This window comes from Pteronotus mesoamericanus, unplaced genomic scaffold, assembly GCF_021234165.1.
Source record: "Pteronotus mesoamericanus isolate MK-2021 breed Mesoamerican mustached bat unplaced genomic scaffold, CSHL_Meso_final contig_68, whole genome shotgun sequence".
In the NCBI taxonomy this organism is placed as follows: domain Eukaryota; kingdom Metazoa; phylum Chordata; class Mammalia; order Chiroptera; family Mormoopidae; genus Pteronotus; species Pteronotus mesoamericanus.
Window position 1 is genome coordinate 857,453 of NW_026555234.1, and position 22,726 is coordinate 880,178.

The window sequence follows — 22,726 nt, forward strand, 5'->3', positions numbered from 1 at the left end:
GTCTTGCTGTGAGGCTGGACCCGGCCGGGGAGGCCCCTGCGGGCGTTTGGAGGAAGGGGGGGTGGCAGGTTCAGCGGGCCACCGAGCCCGGTCCCACGGAGGGGACGTCCCTAAAAGGCGCTTCGGAAACTGGCAGGAGGGCGGAACGCCCCGTTCCCGAGGCGCCTGCTGCGCTGTCAGCAACGAGTATTTGCAGAGCCCTGTACAGACCCCGCTCCCCTGTACATACCCCTGGTGGCGCCCGGGCCCCGCTCGGGGTGGGAGTTTTGTAGACTGTACAGAAATCGGCACCCTATTTTCTTGCAGTTCTCAGATTTTGTTAACCTGGATTATACAGACAGACGTAAAGTGTTTTAGCAAAATGGAAACAGCTGTGCCTTTTTCCTCTTTCTGTTTGGCTTGGGGCGGCCTCGGTCGCTGCGGGGCCTGGTGGGGCGGGGCGGGCCGGGTGGGCAGTGGCCTCGCAGGTCAGCAGTGTGGGGGTGCACCCGCTTCCTCCGATCCTGTGCCCTGGAGCCTCTGGTCCCTGGGGTGGGGCCCCGGGGCTGCCAGTGTCTGGCTGGCATTGCTCCTGGGCAGAGGCATGGCCGCATCCTGTTCTGTGGACACCTGTCTGTCCGAGGGGGGTCTGGGGGTGCTGCTGTGTCTTCCCTGATCGGGTGGCCTAGACGGGGTGGACGCTGCCTGGTCTCGACCTTTCTTTACTGCCCTTTGTTGCTGCCAGGACTCAGGAGAGGTGTCAGGAGGGTGTGACAACGGGGTGGCCACGTGTCTGGAACCCTGAGGCCCAGCTGCTAAGGGGGCGGGGTGCCCCCGTTCCCACCAGGCTGGGTGTGCTCTGCGCCCAGGACTGGGCCCTGGCCAGGCCAGCGTGCAGCTCGGCAGACCCCGAGGACCGCTGGGGGCAGGTCTCCCATCCTTGGCACCCCAGCTGGCGATGGGGCACCCTGGTGCTGGGCTGCCCCTGGCCGGCTGCTCCCCTCCAGCCTGGAAGCCAGCTGCCCCACAAACGCGCTGCGATGTGCGTTGCGTGTGTGTAGAAACCCCGGTGTTACTTCTGCCTCCTGGCACGTCCTCCTGGGTCCCACTTGGTGGTGGTCCGGGCAGCTTCTCTGCGAGGCCAGTCCTGCGCCCCTCCGCCCTGCGGGCCGCCCGGTCTCCGCCACAGCCGCTCGGTGAGGCCCAGGGAAGGCCATCCCCGGGCTGGGTATCTGAGCTCAGGGGCCAGGGCACCCCAGACTTCTGTTGTCTGCCTGGGAGCCTGTCTGTGGAATGTTCCAGCATGTCTTCCTTAGAGGGGCAGCTCCAGGCGGTGGGACCAGGGCAGCCCAGGGCCCCAGGTCAGTGGGCTGCAGGTGCTGCGGCCAGGCCTGGGGGTCTCCCACCCTTCAGCCCCGCCCACGGCCAGCTTGGCTTCCCAGGCGGCCCTTGGGCGGAGGGGGGAGGGACGGGGTCAGCCCACCCTGAGTGCAAGGCGGGGCTCCCCCTGGGGAAGGCTCATGGTGGGAGGCCCCGCGGACAGGCGGCCCCCTCCTGCTCTGGGTCTCCTCCCTCAGAGGAGGCCCTTAGAGAAGGGGGGGCATGCTCCCCAGGCGGCTGCTTCAGGCGCCTGGCAAGTGCCCTGGCTGCCCCTGGGCCACAGAGCCCGGCTCCGACCCCTCGGGGCCCACCGGCAGTGGGGGCGCCAGCCCTGCCCGCCCGGGACGCGGCTGGCACGGTGCCAGGGCTGCTGTGGGGACTGGGGGTCGCCCAGGGAGCCGAGCGAGGGCGTCGCTGCTGTCTGCCTGGAGCCACTCCGTCCGCTCTGGCCGCGGCCCTGTTCCTGTGCTGGGGGCCCTTTGCATGGGGCTTTTGGGGTTCGCGGTCAGGGCCGACCCGGAAGGGGCGTGCTCCGCAGGGCCCCCACAGGCGCCGAGGGCAGCGAGGCGGGGGTGCGGGGGTGCGGGGGGTGCAGCACGCCTGCCGTTGTCGGATGTGTGTGTTTTTTCTTAACAGCAATAAGTAGCCATTTTGAAGACGGGGAATGCCTGCGTGTACGCACGCGCGTGCCTGATGCGATGCAGGTGTGCTTGCATACATGCGTGTGAGCACACACGTGTGCCTGTGTGAGCCCAGGTGTGGCGACAGGCAGGGAGCCTGGTGGCCGAGGGCCTCCACGCCACCCCACTGTGACGGGAGCCCGGGACCTGTGTGCTCAGGGTGGTGGCCGTGCCCGAGCCCTGCTGCCGTGCGGGGCCTGGGGGTCCCCGTTGAGCTGCGGCTGTTGTTCCTCCTGGGGCGGAGGGTGCTGGGCGGACTACACAAGGGTGCAGGGTGCAGATGAGCGTTGGCCTGGGTCCCTGAGCATGTGGGGAGGTGGCTGGGACCCGCCGTGGCGACATCGAGCCCAGGGCTCAGCCAGGCCGTTCGGCCGCAGCTGCCTTGGGCGCCACGTCTTCAGCCAGGCAGACGCGGAGCCCGCAGCAGCGACTGGTTCACTGTCTGAGGGCCCACAATTGGGCGACGCTCCTGAGACCCCAGGATGTGCCAAAACAGCCCCCAGAGGGATGGCGTGGCGACGAGCCGAGTCCCAGAGGAGACAGGCTGCCAGGCCAGGGGTGGGCGGCCACCCCAGCTTCGGGGGGGGCGGCAGCGTAGCCCCTCCGCGTGCGGGGCCGGCAGTGCTGCTGTCTCCAATAAAGCCAGACTGGACGGCACCGGGCTCCGCCCTTTCTTGCGCTCCCCCAGCCCCGCGCTGGCCGGCGGGCTGACCTCTGGGAGACAGCGGCCCCCCGCAGCAGCCGGGCCGGGCGCTGAGACGCCCTGTCCCCATCAGGCCGCCTCTGCGGGGGCTGCACGGCAGGTCTGTGTCCGTGGGCGGCGTCAGGCCTCTGGGGAGGGGCCGTAGGGCCTGGTGTCTGAAGGGGGTTGACGTGGGGTGGGGGGCCCAGGGCGAGCAGGGGGAGGAGAGGCTCCAGGAGGGCGCCCCGGCCCTGCCCCCACACCCCTCCCTGCGGCGTTGGTGCCTCAGCCACGGGAGAGGCCGGCTCTGCCGTCTGCTCCGGGGTCTTCCAAGTCGGACCAGGGTCAGTGGGTCTCGAGGCCTGAAGGTGCGGCCCCGGGACGGGTGGCCCCATGTCTTTGTCCCTGCGTGGCACACGCTGGCCGGGCTGGCCCTGGGGACACGGAGCCTGCTCGGAAGTCGGTGCCCGAGGCCGAGTGTTTGTTTTGAGCAAGACATCCCCGGCGGGGCCTCCAGGAGTTGCGCCTTTGAGGCGACAGCGCAAAGCCAGGCCCCAGAGGCATGGCCGCCACGGACACGCACAGGCGCCGGCACGGAGAACCCGCCACCCTGGGCCGGCCGCCCAGGCTCGCCCGCAAGACCGCCGACGGGGTTGGGGAGCCGCGCGAGAGGCGGCCTGGGCCCGGGGCTGCAAGGAGCTCGTCTCCCAGAGGAGATCCTGCTGCGTCCTGCGGGCTCGGCAAAGGCGGCAGCACAGAGAACCGGCCGCCGTGCACAGCAGTGGCCTCGGCTCGGGCCGGGGGCTGCCTCCAGCTGCCGGCCGCTGACAGGCGTCACGGGCCCTGGGGTCAGAGCCCAGATCCAGAAACGGAAGCTGGTGGGAGGGGCCCACGGGGCACACGCCCCAGAGCTGCCACAAAGGCCAGGAGCGGCGGGAGGGGTGGGGCCGTGGCAGCAGCCCCGGCTGGGCACGAAGGAGCCACAGGCGCTGGTTCACGTGATGGAACCTTTCTGTGCAAGGGGTTGCGTCTGGGCCTCGGTCACAGGCCGCTGCGAGGCTGCTGGGGTGCACAGCTGAGCCCTCCGTCGGCCCTGAGGGTCCGTGAGAGCCGCCCCGAGAGTAGACTGGGCCTGGCGGTCGGCCCGCCTGAGGCTCGTGGGGAGACGGCACGCGGGCCTCATGGGCCGGTGGCAGAGGACGGGACGTGGCGTTTCCCACCCCAGGAAGAAGTCACCCGGACAAGGGCCAGGACAGCTCTGTGCACACGTTTATTCCAGGTGGATGACCCAGAGGGTGAACGTGGCCCGTGCCAGGTCCCGCTGCAGCCGGGACCAGCCCAGGCCGCCTGCCGCTGACCGTGGCAAGGCCGCAGCATGGGCTGGTGGGAACCGGTTCTGGCCTCCCACCGTCGCCTGAGGCTACAGGCAAAATTCAGGGGAAAAATGCAGGCGTGGGGTGCAGGTGCTGACCCGGGGCCCAGCAGCGGCCTGGCGGTTGCTTGGAGACTCAGCAGGACGTGGGCGTGGCTGGGGGTTCGGGACCTCCTGCAGGGGCACCAGGTGTCCCCAGGAGCGGCCGGCACTCAGGCTCACCTTCAGGGGCACCTGTGGGCGGCAGCCAGAGGTGAGCGGCAGGCCTGGGCGGCTGGGCCCGGTCACCCCTGGGCCCACAGCGCACAGGCAGGCGCCGCTGCAGGCAGGCAGGCTCCCAGCGCGCACGCCCCCCTCCGGTTTGGCTGAGTCCTCCACTGGCCCTGCCAGGGCCTCTGTGCCAGCGAGCGAGCTGCCCTGCCGGTGCAGGCCGCCTCGGGCCCTGCTCCCGGGGGCCGCCCCTGAGAGGTGCCAGGGCCGCCTGGGGGCCCTCCTGGGACCTTGTCCCAGGCCCTGGACCACAGCTCAGCAGCCCCCTCTCCATAGGGGGGTGGGGCTGCCCAGGGCCACAGCCCCCGCCAGCTGTAGGAGCGCGAGTGGGGGGCTCCTGGGCTTCCAGGGAAGGGAAGCCCCCCCACCCCTGCCTCTATCTGGCTGCACCCAAGCCTGCGCTCCCTGACCCCACCCACCACCGCAGGGGACAAGCTGAGGGATGAGCACACGGGGTCCTGTGGCCGCCACCCGAAGTGGGGAGCGCAAGTGGGCGAGCGGCCTTCCTGCGGCCCTTCCCGCCGGGGGCTCCCAGGTGCCTGTTGACCAGGGCACTGGTCAGCATGGCTGTCCCGCCCGGGGGTCTGCCCAGGCTTCGGGGCCTCCCTCCGCCTCGTGGCTGCGCCCTCCTCCCCACCGGCTCGGGGCGCCCCTCGGGGAGTGCCCAGTCAGGCACAGGGCTGGGCCCAGGTGCCCCTGTGGGGGGGTGTGCCCCGGGGAGGGCGGCCCCAGGGGGAGGCCCAGCTACCCTCCTCGCCAAGCCTCGAGGGGCGCCTGGCCCAGTTCCCGAAGCCCCTGAGGACACCCACTGCCGCTCCCGCCGGGCAGAGGGGCCACACCTTGTCACCCAGGCTGACGGGGCTCCTCGCGGGCAGGTGTGGGGGCAGCCTGGGGCTGTGCCCTGTCCCGTCCCTCCTGCCCTCGGGGAGCTGGGCTCTCCCCGCTGGGGGCTCTGGCCGCAGGGGTGACCGCGGGGCCCCGCCCCCCCTCACCTGCAGCTGCAGCTCCAAGGCCCTGACGTGCCGCAAGGACTCCATGGCTCCCCTGACAAGCGCTGGGAGGAAGGGATGGGGGCTCGAGCCCTGGGGCAGAGTCGCACCACGAGAGCCGCAGCCCCGTGGCCCGGCCCCCTCAGCGGGGCTCCGTGGCTGGTTCCTGCTCCCCGGCCGCATCCACAGCACAGGCTTGAAGACCCCTTAACTGCCCCAACTGTGGGTCCCGGGCCCTGCAGAGCCAAGGCCCCGCCCCCACATTTCTCAGCTGCTGGCCCCCCTCCCCTCAGGGCGCCCACAGGGGCAGGCAGGGGTCGGCCAGCCCCCAGCTCTCCGTGCAGAGGCTCTGCGCCCAAAAGAGGAGGGCAGCCAGGGCGGGGACCGTGCACCCCCAGGCCCCAGTGAGGGTCCCAGAAATGTGGCTTGAAAGCCCATCGGGGCAGCTCCGCCGCAGGGCCTCAGTCACTTGGGGCGGCTGCGCTCAGCCCTGGGAGGGCAGCAGCGGGGGCGGGGGCAGCGTGGCCGAGGGCTCCCCACAGCCAGCCTCTTCCGTGGACGGGCGTGTCACTCCGCCCTCCTGAGCTACCTGACATCTCAGCACAAAGACACGGACAGAACAGCCCCAGGGGCTGCCGTGCTCTCGGCCCCCCCAGTGGGAGCGCTGCGCCCCTGCCAGCGGGGGGGGCCCTCTGGGAAGGCAGCCGCCCAGGCTGGGAGTCCGCCGGGGCCTGGGCCTGGCTGGGGTGCAGGGGACACGCAGTGTGAGGCAGAGAGGGGCCTGGCAACCCCCTCCCCGGGCAGACGCCTGGCCAGACACGGGTTGGTGCCTGAACCCCCGTGAGACACCAGCAGACCCGTTCCCCGCTGCGCTCACCTGCGAACTCAGGAAGCTGAGGCTCTTCCACGTCAAACAGCAGCTCGTCGTGAATCTGGGCGACCAGCCTGAGAGACACACAGCCCAGCGGGTGCCGCCCTGTGATGGGGCAGCGAGGGGCCTCGCTCCGTCCACCTGGCGAGGGCAGCGGGCAGGGGGTCCGGGCGGCCCGGCAGGAACGCCCGGGGGCGTCGGGCCGCCTGGGCCTGGGAGGAGGGTCCCCGCTGACCGCCGGCCATGGGGCCTGCTGCCGGGCCAGAGCGGGACCGGGACCGGGACGGGGACCGAGCTGGGCCGGGCGGGCTGGGCGTGCCTCCCGCTACTTTAGGGGGAGGGGGTGGGAGGGGCAATCCTTTTTACAAATTCACTTTTGAAGTTAAAGAAATACTTAATAAAATTTGGAAAGTGCATTCAAAATTCCAAAGTGCCAAACAAAAACACCTCGACTCCAGCTCCCCTGTCCGCACGGGACGGCGTGGCCCCACCCCCTCGTGGTCCCGCAGCCGGGGCGCCGCCGCCGCAGCACCCCTCCATGGACGCCCTCACAGGCTGGGTGCTCGTCCCAGCCCCCTCCACGGGGCGAGTCCCTCAGGGGGCCGCCTGCGCACTCACCGGAGGGGGGTCTGGGCCGGCTGCTGGGCTTGGGCCCTGGACGCCTGCCTTGGGCTGTGGCCCCGGACCCGGTGCCTACCCCACCCTCAATGCAGACGGAGGCGGCTCCCCCGTCCCCTCAGGGGGAGGTGTGGAGCGGCGACCCACAGGACCACCTTGGGGGTCCGCAGACTGCTGGGGAGGATGGTGGGTGTGGGGTCCCATGGGCCCTGCCCCCGTGCGACCTGGCTGCTGTCTCTGGGACTAGGCCTTCACGGCAGGGCCGCGTCCGGTCCGGGTGCCTTGCTGCCTGTCTGGCAGGCGCAGTGCGCGCAGGAAGGGGCAGCAGGCAGGCCGCCCCGCCTGCTGAAGCTGTGGGCCCGGGCTGCGCGGGAGGCAGCTGCCGGGGAGGGTGTGGTAAGGCCCACAGGCGGGCTGTGGGTGCCGCAGGGTGGGGGGGCCGGCGCTCTCTGTGGAAGGCGCACAGGACTCTGTAGCGGGGACGTGGGGCGTGCCCCTCCGTTTTCCCACATCGTCCCTGTCGCCGGGTGGGGCGGGGTGGGCTGGGTCTGAGGCTCGCTCTCAGGCGGGGAGCCCCAGGCAGGCTCTGCCAGGGCCCGCTGGCCCGTCACTACTTTCCCCGTTGCCCGGAAGGCTCGGTGGCAGCCGGGGCAGCCACTTCCATTGCAGCACCGACAGCGACAGGGACAGGGACCCGGGGGGGACCTCGGCCCCGCTGCCCCGGACCTTGGAGTGGAAGCCGGCGCCCGTGGCATGTCAGGACGGGAGAGGCATGGGGCTGCCGCCGCCGGGCCGGGCCCCGGGCACGCGAACACATCCCCACGGACGTGGCCCCACGGGGGATCCCGCCGGGCCCGGACCCCACGTGGCCGCCAGGGCGGGTGCCTGTGGTCATGCGGCCCAGGGCGTCAGAGCAGGCCGGCAGCCCTGGCCTCGCCTTCTGACTGACCGAGGCTCTGGTGGGGACTGCGGCCCCCGCGGGGACTTATTCTCCAAAGAGGAGGGGCCTCTTCCCAGATCGCTGCAAGGGTGTTCCACGCCTGAGATCGCACGGTGGGGTTCTGAGCGCCGCGTGGCAGCCGCCTCGGAATAGACCTGGCTTCTGAGTCACTCACATGTCCCCTCACAGCCACAGTTCTAGCTGGAAAGTGGGACAGGCAAGCAGCAGGAGCAGACGCGTGGTGTGGGGCACGGGTCCCGGGCGCCGGGTCTGCTGCTCCAGGAGGCACGCCGACTGCGGCGGCAACTGGTCCCGCGGTCCTGCCCGGGGTCCCTGACCGGGGCCGCAGGGCCGTGCCGTGCTGGGGGGGCCACGCCTGAGGGGCCGCGCCTCCCCTCCCCGGGCTGCATCCGCGACGCCGAGCCCCTCGGGGCCGGCCCTGTCACCGCTGCACGTCCCTCCTGCTGCGTCCTGCCCACCCTCCGGATCGGCCGCAGAGCTCTGAGGACGCTCCGCCGCAGCCGCCTCCTGGGCACACCCTGGCCCTGACCCCCCGCCCCCGCGGTCCCTTGAGGCCACGCTCACGGCCTCCTGCCTCCCCTGGGCCCACACCTTCTCTGCCCCTTTCGGAGGCCAAGCGGGCGAGCGTCCCATGGTGCTGGCTGAGGCCTGGCCCGGGCGCCCTGCGTGGGAGCCAGAGGCTGCCCCGGGCGAGCAGAGGAGCCACCTTCCGCAGTGCCGGGAGGCGCCCTGCTGTCCTCGCGCCCAGGGCAAAGGCCAGGTGTCTTCCTGAGGCCGCCGCCTCGGCTGGGGCTTCCAGAGGGGCTCCTGGTCCCGTCAGGAGGCGCAGGGCAAGGGGACGCCGGGGCCGGCCCAGCTGAGTGACCGCGGGCGCACGGGTCGCGCTCGGAGCCGCAGTTCCCCTCTCTGCGCTCAGGTGCCGGGGCCGACAGTGCCAGAAGCGTCCGCCCCGGCCCCCACGCGCTGCCGCCTCGCACGGCCTTCCCACAGAGGCCCCGGCAGACAGGCCGCCCGCGCCGACGACCGCGCCAGGGAGGAGTGAGTCTCCGGCCGTCGCAAACTCTGGCGGGAAGCGCCCTGGCCGTCCTGCTCTGGGCCCGTGGGCCGCGGGCGGGCCCGCCCCGGGGGCTCGGGGGGCGTGGGCGTCCCTGCACGACCGCGGGCCCCGGACATGCACTTCGCCCAGGCTGCCTCCGGCAGACGCAGCCCACGCAGCCGGGGCCTTCCCCCTGCGCACGGCCGGGGCCCCTCCTACGGCTCCGGGAAGAACAGGCCACGTTTAGAAAACACAGAGCACACGGTGCTGCCGATTCCTCACCCATCTGCTTGGTTTCCTGCAGCAACAGGACGTGCTTGGTTATGAAAAGCATCCCTGAAGACGGGGGGCCGGGGGGGGGGCCACAGGTCTGCGAGCGGTCCCTGCGGAAGACCTGTCACGCTCCCCGCAGGACCCTGTCCCCAAAACCCCCGCACCCTCACACAGCGGGGCCCTCTCTCAATCCCACAAAACCGGCCAACAGCCCGACCGTCCGGACTTACACCATCGCAGGCGAACGACCACCGGCAGCCGGAGAGCTGCCGCAGGCTGCTCAGCCCCTCCCCCAACGCACCCCGGGAACCGCGGCAGCCAGACACCCTGCGGGAGGGACGCGGGGAGGGCGAGGTGTCGTGCGTTCTGCTCCTGCCCCCCCCCGCCCCCGCGGAAGCCAGAGATGGAGCCCGCACTGCAGGGCAGGGGCAGCAGGGTCACTGGGGCCTCAGACCGGAGGGCGGGCTAGGGGACAGCCCAGCACGGCCTCCTGCCAGGCTGCCCTCCCCGGGTGCAGGGTGCAGCCTGGGGACAGGCTCTCCCCTCCCCGGACTGGACGCCACACTGCAGCCCTGGGTGGTCTTCGCCTGGCACACACTTCCGTACAGAGTTGCCAAAACCGCCTAAGGAACAAAGGCTCGCCAGTGGGAGTGAACAGGAGGAGCTACGTGAAGAAACAGAGCCGGGGGCTCTTTAGAAAGAGGAAAGGTTTCAGGGGATCAGGAAATCGCGCCTGGAGGATGCAGAACAGTGTCAGGGGCCGGAGAGAGAGGGGCCTCCAGTGGGACAGGGCGGCCCTGGGCCAGCAGGTCCCCACGTCCAAGGCGGCTGGAGCACACGCCTGCCCCGTGAGGTCTGAGGTGAGCGTGACGCCCCTCGGGTTGGGGACGATGAGGCCACTAAACATTCCACCATCTCAAGAAGCGCCGCCTCCCCGCCGTGAGCCCGCCCTCAGCGGTGGCCGCACTGCCCGCCGGGAGGGCCCTGTGATGTTGCAGGCCGGCTCTGGCAGGCGCCCCTGGGGACTAAGGCGGGAGGGAGCCGGACCCTCTGGGGTCCAACACGCTCGCTCATCTGAGGACTTCAGGTTGGCCGCCCAGCACCCAGGGCCGGGCCTGGGGAGCCAGGCAGGGTGGTTCTGGGCCTGCAGAGGCTGGGTCAGGGCTCCTCGTGACCCAGCTGCCTGGACGCTCGGGCAGCGGGCCCCAGGGGCAACCTCAGCAGAGGCAGACCAGGGAGAGCTGTGGCCCCGCGGCCCTGGCCGAGCCCCACCTCTGAGGGGTGTTGCTGCCCCGGCTCTGAGGCAGGGGCAGCTGGGCCCCCACGTCCTGGCTGAGGGACGGGACGGCGGCCACTGTGCCCGGAGAATCCAGCAGCTCGAGAGGAGAGCCTGGAGAGATGCACCTCTGCACCAGGCGAGCCTCGAGAGGCCCCTTGGGGCCCCAGAGAGACCGCCTGCTGTTGCCACGCGCTGCTGGGAGCAGGCCTGGCCCGGGTGGGGAGGAAGGGGCCTCCTGGGAGCGCTGAGAGGGGCTCAGACTCAAGGGGCCCCTTTGCTGGGGGGCGGTAACCTTGTCGGAACCATGGCCCAGAGCCACGGGCGGTTGCAGGGAGCCTGGGGGTGTGCCCGCGGGCCGGCCGGAGCAGCAGGCCCCTGCGCCCCCCACCCCGGGAACAGCGGGTGCGCGCGCTGGGCCGGCCAGGCCCTCACTGACCTGGCTGTCAGGGTTGGGGAGGCAGCCACTGCAGCGAAGACGTGGGTCATGGCCAACTTGCAAAGGTCTGCGGCCGAGCCTGTGGGCGCAGAGGTTCGGTAGCACTCATGGCGAGAGGCCGGTCCCCGCGGGGACTGCTGTGCCCTAGCCAGCTGCCTTGGTTTCCCGCAGTCTCCGACTGCGACCCCGCATCCTCTGTCCCGGGCCCGCCTGACTAGGTTGGGCCCACGGGGGCGACCCCCTGTTCATCAGCTCAGCATCGGCTGGCCAGGCACCTGCTTCCGCCTGCAAACCTGCCCTCCCCGCAACACGGCGTGGCCACAGGCGTGATGCCTCGGCGCGTGCGCTGGTCCTGCCTGCACGTGGGGCGTGCGCGTGGGGGACGGACTCTAGATCCGGCCGTCGCACCAGCCGGCAGCGCGACCCAGTGTGGGCGTGGCTCGCCTGGTTCCTCCGCCCTCCACCCGTGGGATGCGCAGCAGGCACCCGCGGGCTGGGCTCCTACCTCCCGGCTTCCCCTCTGGGCCCTGGGGCCTCGGCTCGCCCGTGTGCCCTGTGGAGTCCTAGCTGGGGACGATGCCGGACCCCCAGGTGACCCTGGGGCCGAGCCGGGACAGCTCGCTGCGCACAGGGTGCGAGGCCCGTGACTACTACATCCCTCTCACGGCGCCTCCACGCAGACACATGCGCTATTTGTGGGTTGTGGCTGAGGGTGATTAAGGCGTTTTCATAACTAGAGGCGAACAGCGTGGTGTCACCGCCAGCTGCTTCCTGCTGCGGGGGCTGGAGCTGAGGTGCTGGAGACGCGCTGTGTGTGGACGCCTCGCCCCAGCCCTCACACTGCCAGGCTCTAGGGTGCCACAGAGTCCCAGGCCGAGGGTGCAGGGACTGAGCTGCAGGCCTGGCCCTCGTGCCCGGCCAGACAAACCCCTAGGGCCTCGGTCTCTCCGCAGGTGCGGGGGCAGCCCTGGTCCAGGCTGTCGCTGGGGGGAAACGTCATGACCATAAAGACCACCGCGTACTGAGCACCGCTCACCCTCCGGCATGTCCCACTAGTGCCTCCTGACAGTGCGTGCAGGGAGGACGGAAGCAGGAAATGGGGGGCAGTGACCTGGCGGGGTTCCCGCAAGCAAGCGGAGGGCGGCAGGTACCTTGCACCACGAAGTTCACCGCCTGCCGCTCAGCCTGTGCCCGGAGCTGCGGGTCCTGCGCTCGGATCCCCGGCAGCGGTCTCCTCCTGCCCAGGACAGATGTCACGTAGCCTGGGACGCACGAAGGAAGCAGGGTAAGGGGCACAGGTAGACAGGACGGGTGGGGCCCCAGTGGCCGCGGCTCCCTCGGACGCTGGCCCAGCCCGCCGGTCGGGGCGGGACACAGGCACGCACGGCAGGCGGGGGCCCCCGCTCGCCTGGTGGCACGTGGCAGCACTCCCTTCCTCACCTGGACTCCCCAGTGGCCCCCGGGCTTCGCCTGGCCTTTCCTGCCTCGGGCCAGGCCCCGCCTCCTGTCCAGGGCGCAGCTGACAGTGTTCTCCAGGGACCCCGGCCCCTGCCGGGGCCTCAGCGCCCCGTTTTCCTTCCACAGCGAGGACCCCCAGCCTGCCCGTGGGTGCCTGTCTCCCTGGGTCGCACCAACAGGGCCCGGGAGTGCGCATCCCTGGTGTCAGCCCAGTGCCCACCCAGGGCAGGCGCCGCCGGGTGTCTCCTTGCGGTGTCTGCCCAGGAGTGCGAGTTCGGAGTCGAAGGGCGCACACACCTCCTGTTTGGACACGTACGCCCACACCCACCGGAGAAGGTTATGTCCGAGGAGGGGAGGGCTCTGGCTCCGGGTCTCGGCTCCGGGTCCCAGCCCCGTGCCGCCTGCAAGCTGTGAAGCGGGAAAAAGGCCCCACCCACGTGGCAGCGGAGCAGCAGGCGGCACACACGCTGGTCTATGGCAAAGCCACAGACACCACGCCCGGCCCGGGAGTGGGGTGGCGCCTGCACACACCCCGTGCTGCTGTCTACAGCGGTCCCAGCTCCAGGATCTCCCCGCCCTGGGCTCTGTCACTGGTCGAACATTTCAACATGGCAAGTGTTTTACTTTCCTCCACTGTGGGGTTCCCAGGCCAAGGGATGGTCAGGGCTGTGTGGCTTCAGCGAGGGCGTAGGTGGCTTCAGGGTTCACCCTGACCCCTTGGGACTGGGAGCCCACGGCTGAGTGTGCTGGGCGCGCACGGAGATGCACAGACAGGCCTGTGTCTGGACAGGGGTCGGGCCCAGGAGGAGCCTGTGCAGGGGCTGCCCTGGGAGGGTCCAGGGGAGCCTGGGCGCTGCGCCGGGAAGGCTGCCGGCTCCCGTTTGACCCCGTGGCTCTCCGCTTCCTCCGGGCCTGCCCGCCGCCCTTTTTCCTGTTGTCTGTGTTGTGCGTTCCAGCCCTTAGGCGTCCTTCTCTCTGTAATTTGCCCTGCTACTCTTTTCCAAGTGTCTTGTGTTGAATACAAACCATGTGCGTTCACAATTCCTTTCTTAAAAATGCTCTTCGGAAGCGTTCCTTTGACTCTAAGTGTCAGCTTGACCATGTCTCAGTTTTCCGTATGAGATATTTTTACTGCCACGTGTGATTTTCCTGGGACTTCTTTTTCAGCCCTAGGTCATTTCGGAGTGCAGTGAGTTCCTAAGTCAGTAGGTGGCCCCAGGGCCTCCGGCACAGACCGGCTCCTCTGCGCCCCACTGCGGTCGCGGGACTTCTCCCTCTGGCAGTGCCCCCTCCCACGTGTCGCTCAGGAGCGCGCGCGTCCTCCGTCGTTGGGTGCGGGAAGCTGTTTCTCTTCGTGCGTCTGTGCCTCCGCTGTTTTTTAGCTCAAGCTTGTTGACCCTGTTGCCTCAAGCAGAGCCTGGCTCTGGGCCCTTGTCACGTGGAACCTTTGGTCCCATTCACACCGCAGGGGCTGGACACTCACCCAGCCCCCACCCGCCAGGCTGCACCCATCAACCCGCCACCCTGCCACCTGCCCGGCTGCTGCCTGGAGGAGAGGGGCCACCCAGCTGCCGCAGGTCAGGCGTGGGAGGGGGGCAGACCCGCCAACGGCTCTGGCTGCCGCCTCACTGGCTTACCTGTCTGGCGACACCTGGCAATGGTTGCCTGGGCGAAGTCCTTGATTTTCTTGTACTTCTGCAAAAAACTCTCCAAAAACCGGTAGGCTTCCTGAACAGTCCCTCCAAGGCAAGCAGCAAGCCGCTCCTTCCCTGGGTGGGCAGAAGCACCAAGTCAGAGGCAGCCCCGACTCCCAGGCGGCGGGGACCGACAGGAGGCCTCCCTGGGACGCAAGGAGGCAAGGTCCTGCTGGCCCCCCCACTCTTCGGATTGGCCGGGATGCTGTTGGCTTTTGGCTTTACAAGGGGGTGAGTGCGAGGTGCTGGCCCCCTAGCCGCGCCTGCAAACACTCATATGTTCAGCAGCATCGGCTGAGTGCCGGCCAGGTGCTGCCGGCGCCGCCATGCCCGGAGCAGGTGCAGCCTGGCGTGCAGCCTGTGCGGCGCTGCAGGCAGCTGGTCGGCACAGGGGGAGGCAGGCGAGAAAGCGCCACCGCTGCACAAGGAGGAAACGGGGTCCCGGAGCTCCATCCTTAGAGTATTTACTAGGAGACACGCACGTTTGGGCCAGACCAGCATACTGGTCCAGAAGCCACAGCCTCGGGGTGGAGGCGCGACAACCAGAGAAGAGGCCTCGGAAGGAAGGGGCCGCGCGGGTCCCGGGGCCAGGCCTCTCCTGGCCCTGGCCGGCCAACGCGTCAGAGGTTCTGACAGCAGAGTGCCGACACCGCAGGCGAGGGCCGGGCCGCGAGTGCTGCCGCGGCCCGGCCCGGAGGCGTGGGAAAGGCCGGCATCCTGTGCTGTGCAAAGCTTCTGCTCGGGCTGCTGCGCTCGTTTGGCTGGAAATGAAAACACCCCCGTCGCCCTTTCAGGCCTAATTAAGACCACGTGACAGCTTCAGGACTACATTACGCTGAGCCACTCCATCTGCACCGCTCCGTCTCTCTGATGCTCCGGTCCCAGTCGCTGCCACTCAGCTGGGGCTCTCCGATGGGAAATGCCACGGCTTTCGGGCCGGCATGGGGGGGGGGGGGCTCGATGCTGCGGGCGGGCCTGGCGGGGGGCCTTGAGTCCTCTTCTCAGCCAGATCCTTTCTCCTGTCTGATCAGCTGTTAGGCCCACTCAGTGGATTTTTATCTCTGATGTTGCAGCTTTCAGTTTTAGATTTTCCATTTGGGGCTTTCGATTTTCTGAGATTTCCTATTTTTCACTCATTTTGAGCGTATTTTCCTTTCCTCCCTTGAGCATCGGTATAAAAGTGGCTTTAGCATCCTTGCCCGCTAACTCTAGCGTCTGGGCTGTCTCGGGGCCCGTTTCCTCGGCTGCCTTTCCTCTGGGGGGGGGGGGCCAGTTACACTGCTTCTTCCCATCGCATGTTGAGTAATTTTGGGCTATGTCCCAGATATTGCGAATGACATGTTGTAGACCCCTGGGTTCTGTTATGGTTTTCTCATGAGTGCTTTTTTTTTTTAATTGGGCAACTAATTTGGCTAAAGTTAGACTTTCAACTTGGTCCCTCTGAGCGGGCAGCAGCTGGAACCTCAGGCCAGGCCTTCCAGCCTTGGCCGGGTTGTTTGAAGCCTGCCCCAGTCATGAATATTTAGGGCCCAGCCAGAGACCTGGGCGGCGCTCACGCTCAGCGCTCTTCCTCGGCTCTCCCCTGAGAGCCCCCCTGCCTTCGCAGGTTCCCAGGCTGCTCCGAACGCGGCTGTCTGGCAGTTCCAGCTGGCGAGAGCGTGCCTTTCTATCGGCACTTTAGCCGCCCGCCCGGCAGAGCTGACGGGGCTGCCTCCCGGTGGAGAGCTCCAAAACGGCAGACGCGCCCTGTGCCACTCCTTCCTCCCGACTGTCGCCTGCCTGCCACCTCTGCCTGCTTTTGGTTGTTCTCAGTCCCTCTAGGTAGTTACTGTATTTCCCACACTTCAGAGTCGGCACCCGTGGGTGTGTGGGCTGCAGGGGCCCCTTACCCACTGCCAGAACCCACACTTCTTCTCAGCACCTGCAGCTGAGGAGGAGCCTCCTTCTCCTGCCAAGCGGCTGGGACACGTGGAGCTGGGCCGCCCAGGTCCCTGGCCCTGTGGGGAGCCTGTTTACAGGGGACCGACGACGGTGCGGCAGCGCCCAAGAGGCGGAGAGCGTGCACCGGCCTCCAGGCCCCGGGTCCCCGCTCCCTGCACCGTCGTCGGGGTGTGTCACACACCAAGGCCGCTGTCCCTCCGCCCCAAGCGGGACCCCTCTGTCTCTGGAGGGCTCTATCCCACGCTCCGTGCCTGCTGGCCCCTCTCCTCGCACGCCTTGCTCTGCGCTTTGCTTCCTTGGGCTGGGCTCCTGCTGCTTAAGCTGCGGTCGCAGGCGGGCCTGCCCCCCTGGGACTAAGGACCCCCGGCTCTCAAGTCCTGTGTGAGCACAGGGTTTGACTTTTCCCATGGATGGCCACGCACGTCCTGCGCGTGTGCTGTGCACGCGCTACAGTTCCAGCTTTAAGAAGGCTGTCTTCGCTCCCTTGGCTCCAAGCACACTTCCACCCCACACACAACCGCTAACAGCCCCTCGCTCTCGTTGGTGGCCCCGGGCCCCTCGTGGGCCTCGGCGTGCTGGCTGGCCCACCTGGAGCAGACGAGACTAACTCCGGCCTGGCTGGGGGCGGTCCCGGGTCCACTTGGCTCTGACCCTCAGTGCTGTGCCCCAGGCCTGCTCGAGGGTCTCTCCTGACAGACAGCAGCCCTCCAGGAGCGGGCTCTGCGCTGCCCCCACGGCCCTCCTGGCGCCCACTGTGCCGCCCGAGGCACGGTGCACACTTGGTGGTCCCTGGTGATCAGGGGAGACTAGGCGGGAGGTGGGTGGAAGAGACGCGGAGCTGCCTGAGAACCGAGAGGCACAGTGACTCTCCGGCAGCAGGGGCACTGGGCCGGGCTGGGCCGGAGGACAGGAGACAGGAGAGGCCTCCAGATGTGCTCAGGGTGGCCCGCGGAGGGCCAGGGTGGGAGGGGCGTTGCCTGGCAGGCGCTGAACTCAGCGAGCAGCAGGGTGCTGTGGGGCAAGGCCCCTGGCAACAGTGGCTCTGTGGCCGTGGGGTCGCCGCGGTCTCTGGTGGGTGTGCGGGAGGCGCGGGACCAGGCTGCCCCGCGGCTGCAGCGGGTGGCACAGACGTGGCGTCCTCCTGGGCAACCTCGATGCTTACATCCCAGGCCTGCTCCTCCCCCTGGGGTCTTTCTCAGTGGTCCTCATGGAAACCACAGCGGCATCTGCCTCTGCCCTGGGTCCCCCGCAGCCAGAGCAGCAGCTCCCAGACCCACAGGGGCACGTTTTTGGGAGAACAGGCCCTTGCAGCCCACGAAAGCTGGCAGGTTGGACGCCCCTCTGTGAGTTCCCAAAGGGCCCGGCTGCCCAGGACAGCGGCCGCGTTCACCCGACAGGCCCCGCCGCGCTCGCTCACAGGACCGGCTCAGGCCTGCGCTGGGGCCGCGATGCACAGGGCTCGGCTGTCGAGCTGGGCGGTGACAACGGGAACAGTGGCAGAAGCGGAGACTTGGGGTGGGAGCTCTGTCCCCGCCTGGGCTAAACACGGCAAATTACCCTTCTCACCAACATCACAGCTAATGACTCACCGCTCACTTACAAAGGGGAGCTCTTTTCCTCTCCAGAAAAAATAGGGCAAATAGTCCAGAAGGTGCCCAACCGACACAAGCGAGGACGGACTCCGGGTGCGTCGGGGGAGTGGGGGGCGAACCCTGCTGTCCTCACGAAGCCCCGTACCCAGCTGCCTCTCGCCCAGCTGGTTCTGAGGTGACGGCTGCCACCCCACAGCGCTGCCAGCCACCGGGGCTGCGCGCTGGCCCAGCGCTGAACGGAGGGAGGACCCAGGCGTGGTGGCAGATGCTCAAGGGGAGCTAGACGGCGCCGGGTGCTGCTCCAAGGACCCCCCCCATTACTCGAGCTGGTGACTGGGGCTCAGAGAGGCAGAGGGCCTTGTAGAAGGTCACAGAGCCAGGAGAGAAGAGTCAGGACCCCCTGAGCTGCCTGGCGGGGGAAGAGGAAGTGGCCCCCAAGGGCAGAGCCGCGCCAGGGGTGCCCCTGGAGCACGTGAGTCTGGACAAGGTCGCCAGGCACCAGGACCTAGTGTGATTGGCGGAGTGCTGCTCGCGACCAGACAGAGACTCGGGGGAGCAGGGGCACAGTGGAGAGGAGGCCGGGAGCAGGTGACAGAGCAGCAGCTGGTGTCACCCTGCTGCCACCCACTCAGTTCAGTTGCTTAGTCAGTTGCCCAAAAACTGTGCACACAAAACGTCCTCCAAAGTAGGGCGGAAGCCGCCCGCTCCGTGATGTGCTCTGCCAGGGGGACTGGCTGTGCCTGCGCCAGGAGGGCTGGCGGGAGCTCAGGCCGCAGGGCGCGTGGGGGCGGGGCGGCCGAGCACAGCAGAGCCCGGGCGCTGGGGGAGGGAGGCAGCGGTCTCCCCGGCCTCGTGGGCCACTCCCTGCAGGGCGGGCAGGCCTGCCCTGCTTCTAACCCACCACAGCACGGGCCGGGGCGGTGAGGCGGCCTCCCGCGAGGGCAGAGTGCCGTCTGCGGGCAGGCGGGCGTCGCCCCTCCTTGCTGGCCCCGAGGACGGGGGCCCACGCTGTAGGCTCTGCCTGGACGGGGCGGCCCGCGCAGCGGGAACTGAAGGCTGCCCCTCGGGGCTGACCGCCAGCCAGAACAGGAGGCCTGCCGAGTGCTCCCCCCGCCGAGCCCCACCGGCACCCTGACTGTGGCCCCGCAGAGGACCCAGCCAAGCCGTGCCCAGACTCCTGACCCACAGTAATGGGGAAATGACAGATGGGTCAGTCACGCTGCTCAGGAAGCCTGGGAGGGGGACAGCTGAGTGAGGACCTGACCGAAGTGAGGGCGAGCTCTGTGCATGGGGGTGGGGCAGGGCTCAAGGGGTTCCCACAGAGGGGCCAGCCTCGCTGGTTTGAGGTGGCTTCCAGAGCAAGCCGCCCAAGGCCGGGGGAGGGACTCTGGAGGCACAAGGGGGACCTAACGTATTGCTGACTGTGCATTTGCCGGATAGTCTTGCGCGGACGCTGGGTCAGCCTTGCTGCCTTTCCTGTGTGCACAGGGCCGCGGGCAGGGAGCGAGCGCTGGCCTGCATCTGAGCCACCTGAGCCGGGGGCGAGGCAGTGGCACGGGCCTGGCCGCAGCCACCTGGGCCCTTCCTTAAGGAGAGGGTGGCTGTCCACAGCCTCCCTGGCTGCTCCCTCGCTCTCCTGTGGGGACATGAGGCCCCGCTGACTCAGCGTGGCCAAAGGGGAGAAAGCCCAGGGGGAGGGGAGGGCGGGTCAGTGGATGGGGACGCGCCTTGGGCCCTGGGGCTGGAGCGGGGGGGGGGGGCGGGGGAGGGCCTCCTTGGGCATCTCAAGGCACAGAAATGGCGCCCAGCGAGCTGTGTGCCGCAGGGGTGGGCCCTGCAACGCCCCCCAGCTGGGCGGCTTTGGTGGACACTCATTCATGTGCCCGGCCCCTCGTTGGGAAGGGCGCCTGAGGACTGAGTGGCTGGGGGCCGCGCGGGTCGGGTGGGGGCAACCCTCATCGGCGTTTGTGCAGAGACACCCGGGGGCGCACACACGGAGCCGCGCGGGCAGAGGACGACCTCTCCAGGCGCGGCCGCGGCCTACCTGCCCCGTAGACCACGGAGTACACCACCTTCTTGGTCTGCTCTCGGTCTTTGTGCGTCACACGGTCTGCGGGGATGTCCTTCCTGCGGGGAGCGGGGGACACACTGTCACACATGTCGCGCCCGTCTGCCGAGCGGCCACCAGAGTCCAACCACGCGCACCACCAGCCCCGCGTGGCTCTTTCTCTGGTTCTTAACCGTTTCAAAGTCAGCCTGTCGTACGGGTGGGGAGACGCCCACTTCTGCGGCATCCGACCCCCCGCACGGTCCCTCCACGGGTGCTGGCCAGGGGGCCGGAGCGGCTGCAAGCAGGCCGAGACGCGGAACGCCCACAAAGCAGACCCGAGCGCGCGCTCCGCAAGGAGCGCCTGCCGCCGGAGGACGGCCTGCTCCCAGCGCGTGTCCTGTCTGCCTGCGGGCCTGGGCGAGCAGCCGGGCGGCTGCGCCCATCCTGGGGCTCAAACACTCAGAACAAGGGTCAGCGCACCGTCTGACCATCTGAGCGGTGGAAGGAACCAGTCCCCCGTGTGGGGGTTGGCTCTGGGCTGGTCCATGGGAGGCGCGTGCGGCCCTCACCCAGCCCGGCCAGCAGCCCCACCGGACAGCTCAGGGTCTTCTCCGGGTTTTCGAGCAGGGGAGCGGCCCCGGGCATGCACGGGATGGGGCTTTCCACACGCCCGGTGTCCTCGGGCCTCGGCCTGCTGCTGTCTCCCACAGAACCTCTCCGGGCCGCTCCCCAAGCTTTCGGGCCCTGTGGCTTGCAGGACGTTTGCCTTACAGAGTTCTCAGCAACGCCAACCCCCTCCCGGGCCCCAGATGAGTCCTCAGTCAGGGGCCCACCCATGTCAGCCCCTCAGGCCCCCGGGCCGGTCACAACCTGCAGACACAATTCTTTGCGAGCAGGAGGACCTGCTCCCCCGGAGCCGGGGCCAGGGGCCGCACCGGGCGCCAGGCTGCGCAGCCGGAGGGGCGGGCCCAGCGAAAGCACCACAGCCCTCCCACTGTTCCGAGGGGCCCTTTTCTTTTTTTACATTTTATTTATTGATTTTAGACAGGAAGGGAGAGAGAGAAACATGGATTTGCTGTTCCACTTATTAATGTATTGATTAGTTGATTCTTTAAAAAAAAACAAACCCCAGAAAACCTCATTTTTTGAGAGAGGGGAAGGGCAAGAAAGGGAGAGAGACATGAGTTACCTCTCATATGCTCCCCAACCCGGGACTGAACCCGCAGCTCAGGCATGTGCCCTAACTGGGAACTGAACCTGCGACACTTCCGTCTACAGGACGACGCCCCGCCAACTGAGCCACACCAGCCGGGACCCCTGAATGAGTCTCGTGCGGGCCCTGGCCGGGGTCAGACCCGCCGTCCTGGCGTAGGGGGATGAGCGGCCCGGCCGGGGCCCGAGCGGCCCTTTCTGGACTCAGCCTCTGCTTGGCTGTCAGCCGCTGCCTGTTCCTCAAACACTACGTCTTCATGGTGAAAAACCATGAACAGACCCCGGCGGGTGTGGCTCAGCTGGCTGGCATGTCACCCTGTAAACCGAAAGGTTGCCAGTTTGATCCCCAGTCAGGGTGCTGCCTCAGCTGCAGGTACGAGAGGCAACAGATGGATGTCTCTCCAAAAAAAAAAAAAAAAAAAAAAGGGAAAATGCCCTTGGGTTAGGATTTTGAAAAAATCTTTAAAAACCCACAAACAGGAGCCTCAAGAAAGAGCGAAGGGGTGTCCCCTGCAGCCGTGCAGGGTGCCGCCCACAGGCCCCAGCGGGCCTCCTGCCGGGCCCCCGTTGAACGTGGCAGGGGCTCCCTCCCTGCCCTCGCCCTCACCCCGGATTTCCCCAGGAAGTCTTGCAAGGTGCCCCGACGCCAGCATTGGTTGCTGTGTCCTGTGAGAATCATCTCAAAAGACTCCTGTCGTTCTGACAGGTCGCCTTGAAAATCTCTTGCCCAGGGAACGATGCCAAAGGTAGCAGGTCTGTACCCCGATCCGCGTCCACACCTGTAAGGCTGGCCGCTGCGCTGAAGAACCCCCTTCCTGTCCACACAGCCCCGGCTCCGCAGAAGCCCGGCTCCAGGCCCCGGGCACCCAGCAAGTCACTCGGGAGCCTGCCGCTGCGTTGGCGTCTCTGTTACCACGCACGGGTTCCCGGATGCGTGGGCCTGCTTTTGGAAGTTGTTTTTTCAACCACTGTGTTATTCCATTTTGCATCCACATGACGTTTCAGAACTGTGCCTTTAATAAGATACCTGAGAGTCTGGTAAGACTTGGGTTTCCTCCCTATTCCTCTTTAAACTTTTTCCATGATCAGCTGGATTCTTCTGCATCGTAAACAGCAGGTTAGCTTGTCTAGTTACTGAAAACTTCGATATATTCGGACAAGCACATTCTCTGCGTACACGTCAACAGGAGGAGGAGGGGCATCTTGACAGAGGGAGGTCTCCGACTGCCGTTTCTGCGTTTCTCTGCCTTTTCTCCATCTGGATCTCGCGCTCAGATATTTCGCTGTCAGTGAAAAGGGTGCTGTGCCTTTTTCACGGACTCTTTCTGCCTCCACTTGCCCTTCGGCCTGGCCTCGCCTCCCCGTCTTCCCCCAGGCCCTCGGTGTGAGTTTCCTTTCGCTGACGCCCGTGGCCTCCCAGCAGGGAGCCGCCACCTTCACGCGGGACGCTTTTGCTCCTGTCCCGGTCGGCAGGTGCCTTCGTGAGCAGCAGCACGGCAGCAGCGTATCTGCTCCTGAGTTTCCCAGGGCACATTGGGGGTCCCGCTGGGTGGCCACGGCCGGCTCGGGGGCTGAGTGTTCTCAGCCAGTGACGGCCCAGTGGGGTCCTGTGTTCAGACTGCATCGGAGAGAGATAAGGTGGAGGCAGCGGGGACGCCTGGGGGCAGTCTGCCCTGGGCGGTCAGGCACTGACCACAGCAGCGGGCGCAGGAGATTGCGGGGGAGGGAGCGCAAGTCGGCTGGAATGCAGTGCGGGAGGGAAGCCCTCTGCGGGCCTGCTGAGCTTGCGCAGTCAGGGCACAGCGGGGCACCCACTGCGAGAACGGGGACTGCTGGCCTGGAGCTCAGGACACAGGTGCCGCCGCCACCCCAAGGTCTCCCACACTGCAGTGCGGGGATACGCTCCTCCCAGCTGCTCTCACCTTCACACCAAGGTGCTCTGCACGGGAGGGC

At 68.1% G+C, this 22,726-nt stretch overlaps 1 protein-coding gene across 1 annotated transcript in view; it reads right to left on the reverse strand.

The window, feature by feature from the left end:
- Positions 1-3,977: 3,977 nt before the first annotated feature.
- POLN (DNA polymerase nu) overlaps positions 3,978-22,726 on the reverse strand; it is an 84,258-nt gene continuing 65,509 nt past the window's right edge. Inside the window, exons 18-24 of the mRNA XM_054581856.1 lie at positions 19,556-19,638; positions 13,922-14,053; positions 11,978-12,088; positions 10,827-10,905; positions 6,230-6,297; positions 5,356-5,417; positions 3,978-4,327 (exon numbers count right to left, since the gene is read on the reverse strand). Of these exons, the coding sequence (XP_054437831.1) occupies positions 4,142-4,327; positions 5,356-5,417; positions 6,230-6,297; positions 10,827-10,905; positions 11,978-12,088; positions 13,922-14,053; positions 19,556-19,638 (721 nt within the window). The 3' untranslated portion in view covers positions 3,978-4,141. The remainder of the gene's footprint in view (positions 4,328-5,355; positions 5,418-6,229; positions 6,298-10,826; positions 10,906-11,977; positions 12,089-13,921; positions 14,054-19,555; positions 19,639-22,726) is intronic.